This window comes from Aethalodelphis obliquidens, unplaced genomic scaffold, assembly GCF_003676395.1.
Source record: "Aethalodelphis obliquidens isolate GAN/ISIS:26980383/991018 unplaced genomic scaffold, ASM367639v1 scaffold62, whole genome shotgun sequence".
NCBI classification, from domain to species: Eukaryota; Metazoa; Chordata; class Mammalia; order Artiodactyla; family Delphinidae; genus Aethalodelphis; species Aethalodelphis obliquidens.
The window spans coordinates 9,374,857-9,392,154 of NW_020838006.1; the positions used below are offsets into that span (position 1 = coordinate 9,374,857).

A 17,298-nucleotide genomic window follows, 5' to 3' on the forward strand; every position below is an offset into this window, starting at 1 on the left:
AACGGGTGCTCCAGGTGCTGGGAACAGTCTGCACGGAGGCATGGGGCTGGCTCACTTGGAGATTTTCCCAGCCTGCCTTGCGCCTTCAGTTCCTAGAGCCTGTGGCCAGTTGTGCCCCAGGAGTGGAATGCTGTTCCTCCCCATGCCACCCCACCCCAGGACCTCCCCGCCCCATTGTGACACTGCTCCCCAGACACCATGGAACCCAAGGGTTCTGCTTCCAAGGGTCTGGCTGGGCCTGGCTTGTGGTCCTGTCTCCAGGGAGGAGGGACTGGGAGGGTGTGGAGGGTGGCAATTATGATGACACCTGGCAACTGTGTGGCCGCATTCTCAGCGCAGATGTGGACAGGGCCTGTTCGGCTGTGGAGAGTCTGTAGAAGGAGCGGGCTGTCCTCCTAGGAAGCGTGAGTTCTCAGGTGTGGCATCTGGCCATTTCCTGCCCTTAGAAGGGGGACTGCTCCTGGTTATACCTTCCTGTCCCAGGCCTTAGTTTCCACTTTTTACATTGAGAACCAATTGCCTGGGGCCTGTCCAACTGGCAGGGGACCTTTGGGAACAAGTGCTCCAGGGCCTTGCAGACTGTCAGGCCCCTGTGGGTATTCAGGTGATGCTGTGGGGGACACTGAAGGGGACCCTGCCCGGGAAGCTGGCTCCAGGCCCAAAAGCCAAATCTCTCTGAGCAAAGCAAAGTTTCCCTCCTTCCCTCTCTCCCTCCCTCCCTTCTTCCTTCCCTCCCTCTCTCCCTCTCTGCCTGGGAAGTCTCTTCTATCCTGTGACACTCCCTCCAAACTTATACACATGCACACTGTACTAGTTTTCTGTTGCTGTTGTAATATATTGTCACAAACTTAAAGGCTTTAAGCAACACAGATTTATTACCTTATAGTCCTGCAGGTCAGAAGGCCAAAATGGGTCTCACTAAGCTAAAATCAGCTGTCGTAGGGGAATTTATTTCCTTGCCTGTTCCAGCCTCCAAAGGCTGCCCACAGTTCCTTAGCTCACAGTTCCTTGTATCTTCAAAGCCAGCAACGGCTGGTCAAGTCTTAAGAGATGTAACTGAAATTTATGCATTTTCATTGCTGTATTGCATTCCACTAGATAAATATACCACAGTTTATCCATTCCTCTGCTGATGGAGCGTTTGGGCTCTTTTTTTTTTTTTTTTTTCCTTCACATTTGAGGTGTGTTGTCGTGAATGTTTTGGTACTCTTCTTGGATCATATGTACAAATGTTTGCCCAGAGTATGTAACTGGGAGTAGAATTGCTGGGTCATCATGTGTGGGGATATTCAGCTCTATAAGACAATGCCAAATTGTTTTCCAAAGTGGAACTATGAATAATCCTGCCAGAAATGTGTAAAAGATAGATACTGGGTAGTGTCAGATTTCTTAAGTTTTCTTAAGCAAATGAGTGTAAATTCTGGTCTTGATTTGCATTTCCCTCATTATTAAAGAGGTTGAACATCTCTTTGTATGTTTGTTTAAATTTCCTCTTCTTGCAATGCCCATTCACGTCTTTTGTCATTTTTCTATTGTCTTTTTATTATTGATCTGTGGCTTCTTTACATCTTGATCCTTTTTCTCCCCAGTAATACAAGTTTTTCAATATATTCTCCCAGTTGTGTTTATTTTAACTCTATGATTTTCATTTTTGAGTAGTCAAATTTATAATCAAAAAATATTTTTTAATTCATTTGTTTATTTATTTTTTGGGTCTTCGTTGCTGTGCGCGGGCTTTCTCTAGTTGCGGTGAGCGGGGGCTACTCCTCGTTGTGGTGAGCAGGCTTCTCATTGCAGTGGCTTCTCTTGTTGTGGAGCACGGGCTCTAGGCGCGCAGGCTTCAGTAGTTGTGGCATGCGGGCTTCAGTAGTTGTGGCTCTCGGGCTCTAGAGCGCAGGTTCAGTAGTTGTGGCACACGGGCTTAGTTGCTCCGCGGCATGTGGGATCTTCCCGGACCAGGGCTCGAACCCGTGTCCCTCGCATTGGCAGGCAGATTCTTAATCACTGAGCCGCCAGGGAAGCCCTATTTTATGGTTAGCATAGACTAGCATAGCTTTTGTGTCCTGATTAAGAAATCCTTTTTTGGTTCACCCTGCTCCCTCTTTTGCTCACATTCTGCCCTGCCATGCCCTGCTCTCAGGAAACAAGTCGTCTCCCCCAGCAAGGTGGCCCAGCTTGCAGAGGAGGGCGGCATACCGCTCCAATTTGCCCAGCTCTCGGAGCACACCACCGCCCAGACCAAGGGGACTACATGCACCGCAGGCTCTGACCTGTACACTGCCTGTGATTGCACAGTACCACCTATGGAGAAAGCCCTTGTGAAAACCAACATTCAGGTACCTCTTCCTTCTGGGTGCTATGAGAGAGTAGCTCCATGTTCTAGCTTGGCTGCAAAACATTTCATAGATGTAGAAGCTGGTGTCATAGATGAAGATTGTAGAGGAAATGTTGGTATTGTACTATTTAATTGTGGCAAAGTTTGAAGTAAAAAGTGTGATAAAATTGCACAGCTCATTTGTGAACAGATTTTTTTTACCCAGAAATAGAGGAAGTTCAAGTTTTAGATGACACTGTAAGGGTTTCAGGAGGCTTTGGTTCTACTGGTAAGAATTTAAAATGTATGCCAAGAACAGAGAATGAGAAAATGTTCCTTGAAAAGAAAGACTTCGCTTAAAGTGAAAAGAAAAAAGAAATCATTTTTCACGTAAAGTCAAAAATATATTCCAATAAAAGGAACTAGACCCTAGATGCTAAGTAATGTTTGATTCCATTTAAATGACATTTTTGTAAAAGGCAAAACTATAGAAACAGTGATTGCAAGAGATTGTGGGGTAGAAGGAGGAGAAACACAAGGGGATTTTAGGGGTAATGGAACCCCTCCACATCATGATTTTGGTGCTAGATATACTATTCTATACCTTTGTCAAAACCCACAGAACTGTACACAACAAAGGGTGTATTTTACTGTACATAAAATAAAAAGTATATAAGAGATACAAATATAAAATTGAAAAAAGGCTGGGACAGGGACTTCCCTGGTGGTCCAGTGGTAAAGAATCCACCTTCCAATGCAGGGGACATGGGTTCAATCCCTGGTCGGGGGAAAATATATATATATATATTTTTTTTTTTCCAATAAAAGTTTTGTTCTTTAAATTTAGGTCCTTAATAGGGCTGAAATTTTTGTTTATGGTGTGAGACAGGAACCAATGTTAATTTTTTTCCATTTACTGACCTGTCATGCAAGTCTGTCTCTCATATATCCAGATTTGTTTGGGACTTCCCTGGTGGTCCAGTGGGTAAGACTCCATGCTCCCAGTGCAGGGGGTCCGGGTTTGAGCCCTGGTCGGGGAACTAGATCCCTCATGCGTGCCGCAACTAAGAGTCCGCATGCCACAACTAAGAAGCCTGCATGCCGCAACTGAAGATCCCGCATACCACAACGAAGATCCCATGTGCTGCAACTAAGACCCGGTGCAGCCAAAATAAATAAAATAAAATAAATATTTTAAAAAATTGTTTGCATAAATCTATTTCTGGGCTATTCAGCTACTCCTGCACTGAGACCACCTTGTCTTTAATGAATATAACTTTATAATAGATTCTGATGTTTGGCAGGACAAATCATTCCTCCTTATTATTCTTCAGAATTGTCTTAGGTATTCATGCCCTTTGTTCTTCCATAGTAATTTTAGAGTTATCTTGACAAATTTCACAAAAAAATACCTTTTGGATTTTGACTGGATTTGTACTGAATCTACAGATCAACATGGGGGAAAATGGACAACTTTTATTCATGACTATTAGATATCTCTCCATTAATTTTTCTTTTTAACATATTTCTGTAAGTTTTATAATTATTTTACACACAGGTCTTGCACTTATTTTTTTTTTTTTTTTTTTTTTTTTGCCCTGCTGCGTGTCTTGTGGGATCTTAGTTCCCTGACCAGGGATTGAAACCCAGCCCACAGCAGTGAAAGTGCCGAACCCTAACCACTGGACCTCCAGGGAATACCCTTGCACATATTTTTAAAACATTTTTTATTGTGGTAAAATGTACCTAATATAAAATTGATCATTTGAAACATTAAAAAAATTTAGCAAAGGTAAATGTGAAATTGACATACAAAATTGTAAGATATTCAAAGTGTACATTGTGGTTCTTTGATATACATGTATATTACAAAAGGACTCCCTTCATCTAGTTAATTCACACATCTATCACCTCACATATTTATCTTTTGTGTGTGTGTGTGTGAGAAACTTATGTTCTACTGTCTTAGCAAATTTCAATTATACAATATAGTGTTATCAACTATAGTCACCATGTTTTTACATTATATCCTCAGACCTTATTCCTCTTACAGTTGAAAGTAATTACCCTTTTACCAACCTCTTCCTATCTCCCCACCCGCAGCCCTTGGAAACCACTTAAACTTTCTGTTTCCACTAGTTTTGACTTAAAAAAGAAAAAAATTCCACATATAAGTGATACCATACAGTATTTGTCCTTCTCTGTCTGTTCACTAGCATAATGCTCCCAAGATCCATCCATATTGTCACAAATGGCAGGATTTCCGTTTTTTCTTGTGGCTAAATAGTATTTCATTGTATATATAAATATATACCACATTTTCTCCATTCATTCGTCCGTTGATGGACACTTATTGTTGTTTCCATATCTTGCTATTATTGTTTCCTGTTTCCTTTATTTCTGTCTTAACTTTATAATCTCTTTATTTATTTAGGTTTATATTATTTTGTTCTTTTTTTCACTTCCTATGATGGGCATTTAGTTTATTAACTTTCAGTCTTTCTGATTTTCTTTTATAAAGCAGGTAAAACTATAAATTTCCCACAGAGTACCACTTTTTATACCACCCATAGGTTTGATAGGGGTGGTATAAGTTTTTATAGTTTTCACTTATAAGCATTTATATTATCACTCATTTATAAATATTTTAAAATTTTCATTATGATCTCTTCTTTGACTTCTGAGATAGTCGCAAGTTTTATTAACTTAAAAATATATATTTATAAAACTTAATAAACTTTAGAAAAAATATATGTATATTCCATGTTCATGGATTGAAAGACTCAATATTGTTGGTAAGACGTCAACGCTTCCCAAACTGACCTATAGATTGAATATAATCTCAATCAAAAGCACGGCAAGCTGTTTTGCAAATATCAACAAACTTATTCTAAAGTTCAAATGGAAACGCAGAAGACCTGGATATCCAACACAGTAGTGAAGAAAAACAAAGTTGGAGGCTTCACACTACCTGATTTTAAGACTTCCTATAAAGTCTTCCATAATCAAAATAGTGTGGTATTGGCAAAAGGATAGACACATAGAACCATGGAACAAAATAGAAAGTTCAGAAATAGACCCACATAAATATAGTCAACTGCAAAGAAGCAAAGGCAATTCAATGGAGAAAGGATAGTCTTTTCAACAATGGTACTGGAATAATTGGATGACCATATGCAAAAATTTAATGTAAAAACAAAATGTAAACCCAGATCTTACACCCTTTACAAAAATTAACTCAAAATGGATCATAGACCTAAATGTAAAACACAAAACTATATAAAACTTCTAGAAGACAACATAGGAGAAAATCTAAGTGACCTTGGGTTTGGCAATGAATTTTTAGATATGACACCAAAAGCAAAATCTATGAAAGAAAAAAATGGATAAATTGGACTTTTTTTTAAAAGATTTATTTATTTTGTTTATTTTTGGCTGCGTCAGGTCTTAGTTGCGGCATGTGGGCTTTTTGTTGTGGTGCACAGTCTTCTCTCTAGCCGTGGTGTGGAGGTTTTCTATCTCTAGTTGTGGTGCACAGGCTCCAGCGTGCGTTGGCTCTGTAGTTTGCGGCACGCAGGCTCAGTAGTTGTGGCACGCGGGCTTAGTTGCCCCGCGGCATGTGGGATCTTAGTTCCCCTGACCAGGGATCAAACTCGTGTCCCCTGCATTGTAAGGCAGATTCTTTACCACTGGACCACCAGGGAAGTCCCAAATTGGACTTTACTAAAATAAAAAACTTCTGCTCTGCAAAAGTTGCTGTTAAGAGAATAAAAGGGCAAGCCAGAGACTGGAGAAAATATTTGCAAAACATAGCTGATAAAAGACTTGTATCCAAAATATACAAGTAACTCAAAACTCAACAGTAAGAAGGTAAACATCCCAATTTTAAAAAACAGGCAAAAGATCTGAAGAGATAACTCACCAAAGAAGATATACAGATAACAAATAAGCATATGAAAAGATGCTCAACATTATTTGTCATTAGGAAAGTGCAACTTAAAAGAATGAAAAACTAAATAAAAGAGCTCATCTATTATTATGGCTAAAATCAAATAAGTTGGCAAGGATGCAGAACAACAAGAATTCTCATTCATTGCTGGTGGGAGTGCAAAATGGTATAGCCACTTTGGAAGACAGTTTCCAGTTTCTTACAAAGCTAAACATAGTTTTACCATATGACTCAACATTCGTGTTCCTAGGTATTACCCAACTGATTTGAAAACTGTATCCACACAAAAACCCGCACGCAAATGTTTATAGCAGCTTTATTCACAGCTGCCAAACACTGGAAGCAACCAGGATGTCCTTCAATAATTGATGAATGGATAAACAAACTGTAGTACGTGGATATATTGAAAAATATTATTCTGTGATTTTTGAAAAACAAGCTATTAGGACATGAAAAGATATGAATGGCCTTAAGTGCATACTGCTGAGTGAAAGAAGCTTGTCTGAAAAGGCTATATAGTGTATGATTAAAGGTATATGACACTTCGGGCTTCCCTGGTGGCGCAGTGGTTGAGAGTCCGCCTGCCGATGCAGGGGACACGGGTTCATGCCCCGGTCCGGGAAGATCCCACATGCCGCGGAGCGGCTGGGCCCGTGAGCCGTGGCCGCTGAGCCTGCACATCCAGAGCCTGTGCTCTGCAACAGGAGAGGCCACAACAGTGAGAGGCCCGCGTACTACAAAAAAAAAAAAAAAAAAAAGGTATATGACACTCCAGAAAAAGCAAGATATACTGTAAAAAGATCAGTGGTTGCCAGGGGTTGAGAAGAGAGAGGAGGGTTTAATAGGTGGAGCACAGATTTTTTAGGGCAGTGAGACTTCTGTCTGATACTCTAATGGTGGATACATGACTCCACGCATTCATCAAAACCCACAGGACTTTACAGCCCATAGAGTGGACCTTACCATGTACAAATAAAAAAAAAATCATTTAAGAGATAGAGGGATCCCAGGGTGGAATGCAGACTGTGATAAATGAATGTAACTGTATTACACATGTATGAAAAACATATGGAATTTTAAATTATTAAGCTGTTAGTGACTTCTAATTTAATCTCATTGTAGTCAGAAGACAGGTCTATATGATGCCTATTCTTTGAAATTTGTCATGAGAACTTCCCTGGTGGTGCAGTGGTTCAGACTCCCTGCTTCCAATGCACACGGTGTGGGTTCAATCCCTGGTCGGAGTACTAAGATCCCATATGCCGTGCAGTGCGGCCAAAAAGAAAAAAAGAAAATTTCTGTCGAGGCTTGCTTTATTGCCTAGTGCATGATAAAGTTTTACAAATGCTCTGAGTAAGCTTGAGAAAAATGTGTATTCTCTAGTTGTTACATGCAGAATTTTAGAAATGGTCATTAGTTTAATCTTGTTAATTGTGTTATTAAAATAATCTATCTTTGCTAAGTTTTTACATTTTGGCCCCTTGAAAAGGTGCATTGAAATTTCTCATTATGGTATTAGAGATATCAACTTCTCCTATGAGTTATACTCATTATTTTATATATTTGAAGACATTTATTAGGTTCATATATATTTAATTTTTTGGTGTACTGAACATTTTGTCTTTAGATAATGAATCTCTCTATTAATGATACTTTGTGGGTTTTTGTTTTGTTTTGGTAATAGTATAGCTAAATCAGATTTCTTTTGATTACTCTTTGCCTAATATAACTTTTTCCATCCTTTAACTCTCAGCCTTTTCATGTCCCTATGCTTTAAGTGTGCCTTCTTACAGAGTGACCAAGTTGTCATCAAAATCAAAACACTTGTGAGAGGGAAAGGGGGCGCTATGAATAATTACACAGGCATAAAAGACATAAACTGGGTATGTTCTGGGAAATACTGGCCACCCTGTTTATTTATTTTTAAATATTTATTTATTTATTTGGCTGTGCCAGGTCTTAGTTGTGGCATGCGGGCTCTTTTAGTTGCAGCATGCAGGCTCTAGTTCCCTGACCAGGGATGGAACCTGGGCCCCATGCATTGGGAGTGCGGAGTCTTAACCACTGTACCACCAGGGAAGTCCCGGCCACCCTATTTAAAAACAGCATATTAATTTGACTTTTCAAAAGCTCAATCCAACTATCTCTTTTAACTAGTGATAATCAATATACTTTGATTCATTTTTCCAGTCACAATTACTGAAATCCACTTTTTCTACGTTTCGTTTTTTCTTTTCTTCCCTTTTTCGATTGAGGTCTTGTTTTTGTTTTTCCCTTTAGCCTACCTTTTTCCACTACTGTTTTCTAGCTATATTATTGTAGTGGTTATCCTTAAAATTTTATCATGCAAATGTAACTTTGAAGGACTTCCCTGGTGGTCCAGTGGTTAAGACTTTGTGCTTCCACTGCAGGGAGCATGGGTTTGATCCTTGGTCAGGGAACTAAAATCCCGCAAGCCAGGCAGCATGGTGTGGCCAAAAAAAACGATAAAAGTAACTTTGAAATCTTGGTGTCTTTCTCCTACACCTTGAACAATAGAAAGATTTTAAGATACTTTGGCTCTCATCATCTCCATCGTGAAATATGTTATTGCTGCCCACCATTTTATCTTTTTTTTTTTAACTCCACAGTTGAACAGAGCTTTTATTATTTAATGCAATCAATATTTGGATTTGCTTACATGTTTACCATTTAGATTGCTCATCACTGCCTATCAGTTTGTCGTCTTGACATAATTTTCCTCCTCTTTATCCTCTTTTTTTTTTCCCAATGGTTCCAGACCCATTTATTGATGAGTTCCTCTTTTATCCAGTTTCTGAACTCTTTTTTTCACTATACCATATATTTCTGCTCCAAAACTTTTTTTTTTTTTTTTTTTGCCATGCTGCGAGGCTTGTGGGATCTTAGTACCCTAACCAGGCACTGAACCCAGGCCCCTGGCAGTGAAAGCTCAGAGTCCTAACCACTAGACTGCCAGGGAATTCCCACCAAAACCATTCTTAATTGTCTGAATTATTTTAGGATTTTGCATTTTCATATACATTTTATTTTATTTTATTTGGAACATCCCCCTCCTTAACTTTTAGAAGTTCCATTAAATCAGATCTGTTGCTAACTCAATTTTTGACTATAACTCTCTTCATTTTACTCTGACAGATAATTTTGCTGAGTAAGCAATTCTAGGTTGGCTGTTATTTCCTATCAACATGTTGAAGATACTCTTCACTCTCTTCTGGTTTCCTTGTTGCTTAACAACTTTTGGTTATTTCTTTAAAAAAAAAGAAAAGAAAAGAAAAAGTCTTAGAGTTAGGGCTTCCCTGGTGGCGCAGTGGTTGAGAGTCCGCCTGCCGGTGCAGGGGACACAGGTTCCTGCCCCGGTGCGGGAAGATCCCATATGCTGCGGAGCGGCTGGGCCCGTGAACCATGGCCGCTGAGCCTGCGCGTCCGGAGCCTGTGCTCTGCAACGGGAGAGGCCACAACAGTGAGAGGCCCGCGTACCGCAAAAAAAAAAAGTCTTAGAGTTAAACAATGAGTCTTCAACATTATAAAGCTATTTGTAACAGTAATTAAAGTAGTGGTAACATTTTACCCTTATGAAAATGTCATAGACTTCAAATCACAACTTGGATCCTCAATGATTCAGGTGTTTTATCTTACAAATATGGGTTTGGTCAGTTTTAAGATAAAATTCCTCCAAATATGTTGTCCACAACTTTTGTTTCTTAACAGAAGTCTGTAGACACGGCTCATTTGTCCATGATCTATCTTCTCTCTAGATGTTTTTGAAAATCTTTTCTTTGTCACTGGTGTTCTGCAGCTTTGTTACAGTGGGTTTCTCTTTTATTTATCCTGCTTGGGATACGCTGTTTCCTGATTCTAAGGATTCATGTGTTTCAAATTTTAGAAAAGGGATTGCTCTTATCTCTTTAAATATCGCTTCTCTCTTTCTCCCACTGGGCCTGCAACTAGATGAACGTTAAATCTTCTATCTTCTAATTCATCTTTATGTCGAATCTATTTAACCTTCCCTTTAGTGTGTTTATTTCAACAACTTGTTATTCAATAGTTTTCATTTTTAGAAGTTGTGTCTTCCCTCCAAAGGTGTCTGCTTTTTGCCTCTGGTTATAAGTCCATTTCTGTAATTATAACTTCCATCTCTTACTCTCAGACTGACTTAACTTCTTATGGGTTAGATAATATTTATTTTGAGCCCTTGGCTTGATCTTAATCTGTGAGAGCCTTGCAAGCTTAGTTTGGAGAAAGTTTCCTTCAGAGAAGACCTGCATCTGCTTTTGCTGGTAGCCAAGGGGTGCCCCAACCCAGGACCTCTTCAGCCCCGCTTAGGTTCCCCACTTTGCTGCTGTTCCAAGGTAATATCCTTACAGTCAGTGTTGCTACCTCACTCCTCCCCTCCGCCTGCCTTTCCAGCTTGGCTCTCTGTTGCTGTCTGTCACCCTACCATTTTGGTGCCCCATGGCACCAGCCCTGTCTTCTCACCTCTGTGATCAAGGCTTGCAGCCACCCACCTTGGCCTCAGTTCATGACCACTTCAGAGCCAGATTTGTGTGTGTGTGTGTTGTTTTTTTAATTAATTTATATATTTTTGGCTGCATTGGGTCTTCGTTGCTGCACGCAGGCTTTATCTAGTTGCAGCGAGAAGGGGCTACTCTTCATTGCGGTGCGCGGGCTTCTCACTGCAGTGGCTTCTCTTGTTGCAGAGCACGGGCTCTAGGCGCACGGGCTTCAGTGGTTGTGGCTCGCGGCTCTAGAGTACAGGCTCAGTAGTTGTGGCGCACGGGCTTAGCTGTTTCGCGGCATGTGGGATCTTCCCAGACCAGGGCTCGAACCTGTGTCCCCTGCATTGGCAGGCAGATTCTTAACCACTACGCCACCAGGGAAGTTCCTGTTTTGTTTTTTTTAAGGAATGGTCCCTGGAGGCCTCTCCTACCTTTTGCAAGACTGGTGGTGCCTCAGTGTGTGTGTAAACAAAGTTTCCATTGTGGGCAAGTTGCAGGAGAGCTCCTCAGAACTTAGTCATTCATGATAACAGAAGCAGAGCATTTTCTAAAACATTAAAAAATCTTAAGTGCTCTATACACATCAGGGACGGGTGGGCCAATGGGGGCCAAATTAAGAAATTTCAGAAGCAAAGGAGGGAAGTACAGAGAACATCAAGGTTGGGATCCAAACTGTTTCAAGCCAGTTTCTGGCCAGTGCCTCCCACGCTGGTCTATGATATCTGAAAAGTGGTGTCAGTGAAGACTGAGCTGCATCCTCTCTTTGAACAGATGGCAAAGGAAAACAACTTCAAGGTAGAGTTCAAATCCCAGCATCATCTCAGGAGCTTCCACCAACATGAGGCAGCAGAAAGCCCCCGTTCCTGTTCTCTGGACATGCTGTTACGCAGATTGAGGGCCATAGAAGCCAAGCAAGATGATAAGTTTGCCACCATCATGGATGCAGTAGGGGAGTTTGGCACATTCCAGCGGAGGCTGGTGGCCCTCACCTTCATTCCCAACATCCTGTCTACCTTCTTGTTTGCTGACATCTTCGTTTTCACACCACAGAAGCCCTATTGCAACACCAGCTGGATACTGGCAGTGGGCCCCAACCTGACGGAGTCTGAGCAGCTGAATCTGACCCTGCCCCAAGCACCCAATGGCAGTTTCCTGACTTGCCTCACGTACTTGCCTGTGGACTGGGATCTGGATTCTATCATCCATTTTGGGCTCAACCGCAGAGACTCATGTCAAGATGGGTGGATCTATCCTGAGGTCAAGAAGCGATCACTGATCAATGAGGTATGCCTTGTCCTGAGTTGTCTGTAGCTAACCCAGGACCCCAGAGATTTGCCCTCACCCTCACTGAACAGGTGGGGAAACTGAGACTCAGGGAGGGGAAGCAATTGGCCCACGGTCAACCCACAGAGGCAGGGCCAAGGCAGAAACAGGATTCCTGCTGCGCAGCCCTGGTCTTACAGGTCTTAGCCAGGAAGCTAGAGTAGATTGGGGACTAGGGGCAGATGTCAGGTGGCAGGGTTTGCCACCTGCCCAGGGAATTGCTTCTGTAGTTGTGGCTCTGCCCTCTGAAATCACAGAAATTAGGGAACTGGGGAAAGAAGCATCTTTGATCTGGTACCTCTTATGGAGTTTCTCAGCCTAAGCTGCTACCTGGGCCCTTCACAGCACAGACCTGCCCAGTTTGATTCTCTAGGGTGAGGCCTAGCATCTGTACTTGGAAAAGGGTCTTGGGTGATTCTGGCCTTTGCTCGGTTACCTCTTCACCCAGCCCCCTTCTTGGCCTGTGTCTCTGGTCCCTCTCTCCAGGCCTAACTCCTAGAGTCTGCCAGATGCAGGATGGGCTGCAGAGGTAACAGAGCTGAGGCATGCTGCACACAGTTACCTGCGCCTGTCCCAGGCCCCTTCTGCCTAAAGGCCCACCCTGGGTGGAGGCTCCGTCTCAACCTAGAAGGCCCTGGATGGAGGCCTGTGGCCAATCCCTGCATATAACCCCCAGTTTGACTTGGTGTGTGGCAAGGAACCGAACCCGGAAATCAGGCAGAACATGTACTTGGTGGGACTCTTGACAGGGTCTTTCCTCCTCGGGTTCATAACTGACAAGTAAGTCTTCCAGAGTTCCCTCTGGTCCCCGGGACACCCCTGCCTCCTCCTTGTGGCCATTCAAAGCTGAAGGGTCTCAATTTAGGGGAGGCAAGGGTAGGGGCCCTCCGGAGGCGAGTGTACGGCTCGGGGCCTGGTCTTGGTGCTGGGAGCGGGCTGGGGCCAGCCACATAGGTCCATGCGCTTGGCGCAGTCTCCCCTCCCTTCCACGCGCGCAGGCTGGGCCGCCACCCAGTCATCCTGCTGTCGCTGCTGGGACTGATCATCTTCGGCTTCGGGACAGCCTTTGTCAACAGCTTTCACCAATATCTGTTCTTCCGCTTTGGCGTGTCCCAAGCTGCGGTGGGCTACGCCATCAGCAGCGCGTCTTTAAGTGAGGTGGGGGGGCGGGGCACGCGTGTACCTACTGGGAGCCTGCAGGACAGGGGGAGTTGTGGCCTAGGCAGGCAGGCTGTGGAGGCCTAGAGATGGCAGAGAATCTGTGCCCACACTGCCCTTGCACTGTCATCACCCTGGTACCCGACACATCCCACCTTCATACCCCTTGCTTCCCCCCCCGGGCCAGGTAGCTGCTAAGCCCTCTATATGTATTGCCTCCTTTCATCCTGGCAGCTGTCTGTTCGGTAGCACTAATCTATTATTCCTTTAGCTCAGGAAGATACTAGAGCCTCAGGAAGTTAACCAACTTACTCAGGGTCACAGGGCAGTTCAGTGAAGGAACTGGGATTCCACCCCAGGCCTGTGTGATGCAAAATTCCCAAGTGCCCGTACATTTATTCAGTCTCACAGGAACCTGCTGGGGAACCCTGCTCCCGTCGTTCCTCATTGGGAAATTTTCAGAGCCCAGCCAGAGGGAACTGGGTCCTCCACAAAAGCCGGGGTCTAGGTGGCCAAAGCACTGATACACTAAGAACCAAGACAAGGACAGTGATGTCTCGCCTTGCCTGTGTCAGGCCACATGTGAGGTGCTGTACCCAGGGCCAGAGCTTCTCAATGACAGGCGTGTGGTCAGGGGGAGGTGTTCCAAGGGAACAGCCAAGTTGATGACAGACTGGAGGCTATGTCTGTGGTTTGGAGCCCAGGCAAGTGTGCCCTGGGGACGCAGAGGCACTCTGCCTGTCTCTGGACCCGGATCCTGAGCAGGCAGAAGAAACCCAGTCCCTGAGCAGGGCTGGGGCATCTCAGAAGGCTGGGGGCAGGGGCAGCCCTGGGTACCTTGAGCTGATTATGATTTTGTCCTCCTGGCTTCTGCACAGTCACTGAGTGGCTAGTGGGCATGCGCTGGGCCCACGCCATCGTCCTGGGACACTGCTTTTTCGCTATGGGGGTCATATTCCTGACGGGACTTGCCTACAGCCTTCCCCACTGGCGGCTGCTGTTTCTGGTGAGTGGGGCACCTGTGTTCCCCCTCATCTCTTATATCTGATGAGCAAACGAATACAGGGCATGCACAGGGATGGGTCTGTTGGGCTGGAGATTGAGGGGTGTGGAGGGTCCTTGAAGGGCTGGAGTGGGTGGGATTTTCCCTGGGAGAAAGTGTATGGGGAGCCAAGGGCAGAGCCTCTGGAACCCCAGCATTAACCCCATCAGAGGAGATCCTCAAAGAGATGTCAGAGAGGTGGGCAGAAAACCAGAAGGAAAGGTTTTGAAAGGCAAGAGTTCAAGGACAAGGGAATGGTCAGGGTTGAAGGCAAGAAAGGTGAGGCTGGAGAAGGGTCTGTTGGCCTTAGTGACCTTGACATGGCTTCCGCAGAGCGGCAGGAGGTTGAGGAGCGAGGAGGAACTGAAAAATATATCCATCCAGGAGGTGACACTTTCCCAGTGTTGGACTGAGGCAGGCAGGGGGAAAGTGAGGACGTCTGTGGGCAGCTAAGGCAGAGTCAGGGAAGGGTCTCTGATGTTTTTAATGGTAGGGGAGTCACAGACCTGAAAGACGGAAGCTATGAAGGGACAACTGATGGAGCAAACTTGGAGGAGTAATGAGGAGGGACTGGGCACAAGAGCAAGATGGCGCTGCTTACTATGGGCAGGTGGCAAAAGGAGAGGAACGGGGCTTCCCTGGTGGCGCAGTGGTTGAGAGTCCGCCTGCCGATGCGGGGACATGGGTTCGTGCCCCGGTCCGGGAAGATCCCACATGCCGCGGAGCGGCTGGGCCCGTGAGCCATGGCTGCTGAGCCTGCGCGTCCGGAGCCTGTGCTCCGCAACGGGAGAGGCCACAACAGTGAGAGGCCCGCATACCGCAAAAGAAAAAGGAGAGGAACAGAAGAGAAGGCAGATAGGGAGGTGAGAGGGAGCAAGCTGAAATCACCTTGTTAAGGGTTAGGCAGTTCTGGGTGAAGAAATGATCATACTGAATCTTGACATGATCACATGTTATCTTTACAAGATGGGTGTGAGTCTCCTGTCCCAGAGGCTGGAGGGAGGGGTCAGGGAAGAGGCTTCAGAGGGTCAGAATAACTTGCCCAAGGTCACACAGCTAAAAAGTGGGAGACCTGGGATTTGACTCAGCCTCTCTGGCTCCAAAGCCCCTGCATTTTAACCACTGCATTGTACACAGTATGGATTGTAAGAATTGGGGTTACCAGTTAAAAGTGAGGGCACATAGGTGGCTTGGAGACCTTCCAAATTGTGCAGAAGCTGGAGACCAGCTTTAATAGTCGTTGAGATACCCCTAATGAGTGTGAGGACCTGGACCCAGTTGATGCCAGGTAGCATGGCATGTAGCTGGGAAAGAGGGTTGCATGACTTGATCTATTTTTTTTTTTTGGTGAGGGGGGAGGTATAGTTGTTTTACAATGTTGTGTTAGTTTCTACTGCACAGCAAAGTGAAGTACTATTTTATACATATTTGTGTATCTATGTCAGTCCCAATCTCCCAATTCATCCCACCACCACCCCCTCATGACTTGATCTTAAAACATTTTTAAAATGTTATTAATGCAATTGATGCATATGGTTAAAAATTAAGTAGTATCAAAAGGTTTGTGATGGAAAACAAGTCAACAATTTCAGCTCCCCTCAGCCCTCAGATCCTTTCCCAGAAGCCATCACACTGATCTCCCTTAGGGCTTTCTTCCAGCCGATGTCTACATAGTTCTACATTCTATGAGTAGACAGCTTATTGAATGGGGCACCATTTTTCTTCAACCACTACCTGCAGACATGTCCTGTCAGCTGTCCTTCGCCTGACACTTGACAATATCTTGGGCAGGTTGTGTCTCTTTCCCATCATTCTTGGTTGTAAGAAAAAGTCTCATTTTGATCATTAAGCATCACTGGCAGTCATTAAAAAATCCAGTCATGTCCCCATTTAAAACTTGGTCTTATATCCAGTTCACACCTTCTCCCTGGTGGCTAGGTAGCTCAACCTAGTCTGTTCTGACCTTTGCTTTCCTCCTCTGTCTCCCTGCTCTGATATTCCAGGTTCCCAGCATCAGAGAAAAACGACAAAAGATGTGTCATCAATGGTCAGTGTCCTCCGTAGGGCAGATGTTCAAATGCCCCAGGAGCCCATCTGGGGGTCTTCAGAGTGTTGGCATTTCCAAATGCTCCAGGCACTGTCGTTGTGACTTCCTCCAGCTCCTGGCCCTAGCAGTTCACCCCATAGCCTCTTTCTGCAGAGGTCTTCTCTCCCGAGCACATGGGGTGCCTTCAAGACATCACGGTCCACTTGGCTAAAAACTCATTGGCCCCCACCCCGCAGGCTGCCACTGTGGGCTGCTCACACCAACCTCCTGCCTGACCATACCCAGAGGAAGAAGGGACCCCAGTCTCTGGGTTTGTGTAAGTCTTCCAAATTCAGGAGACACACAAGGACTCTACCAGAAACTCTTCTGTCTAGAGTACAGGTACCAGGGCAAGCCCACAAGTTTCTGAATCAGGAAGCTCCAGCCAGAGAATGGAAGGACAGACTCCCTTTCTCTAAGGCAGTGCCCTTCACCAGGCTTGACTTGGTGAGCAATGTAGGGAGGGGAAGAGATTCAAGACCCTCTCACTTCCATGAACAGGAAATTTCCAGCCTTTCTAGGTGGCCAAGGGAGCTGGCTGCTGGGCTGTTTTGTATTATTATTATTTCTTTAATAAGTCCTGTCCTGAATGTGGTAAAACCTCTCTTTAGAAGGTGAGGTTATCAGCCATTCTTACTAGCTTTGGGACTTAGCTGAAATTCCAGGCAAAAAAGGCCCTCGTTTTTTTCGTGATAGCATTTGGATTTTTTTTAAAATTTTATTTATTTTTTGGCTGTGTTGGGTCTTCGTTGCTGCGCGCGGGCTTTCTCTAGTTGCGGCGAGCGGGGGCTACTCTTCGTTGCGGTGCGCAGGCTTCTCATTGCGGTGGCTTCTCTTGTTGCAGAGCACAGGCTGTACACGCACAGGCTTCAGTAGTTGTGGCACGTGGGCTCAGTAGTTGTGGCTCTC

General features: G+C 44.5%; 1 protein-coding gene across 1 annotated transcript in view; it reads left to right on the forward strand.

Moving 5' to 3' along the window:
• SLC22A14 (solute carrier family 22 member 14) overlaps positions 1-17,298 on the forward strand; it is a 32,666-nt gene that overhangs the window by 2,756 nt on the left and 12,612 nt on the right. The window contains exons 2-6 of the mRNA XM_027088379.1: positions 2,141-2,336; positions 11,552-12,064; positions 12,780-12,883; positions 13,102-13,256; positions 14,140-14,307. Coding sequence (XP_026944180.1) covers positions 2,304-2,336; positions 11,552-12,064; positions 12,780-12,883; positions 13,102-13,256; positions 14,140-14,307 — 973 coding nt within the window. The 5' untranslated portion in view covers positions 2,141-2,303. The remainder of the gene's footprint in view (positions 1-2,140; positions 2,337-11,551; positions 12,065-12,779; positions 12,884-13,101; positions 13,257-14,139; positions 14,308-17,298) is intronic.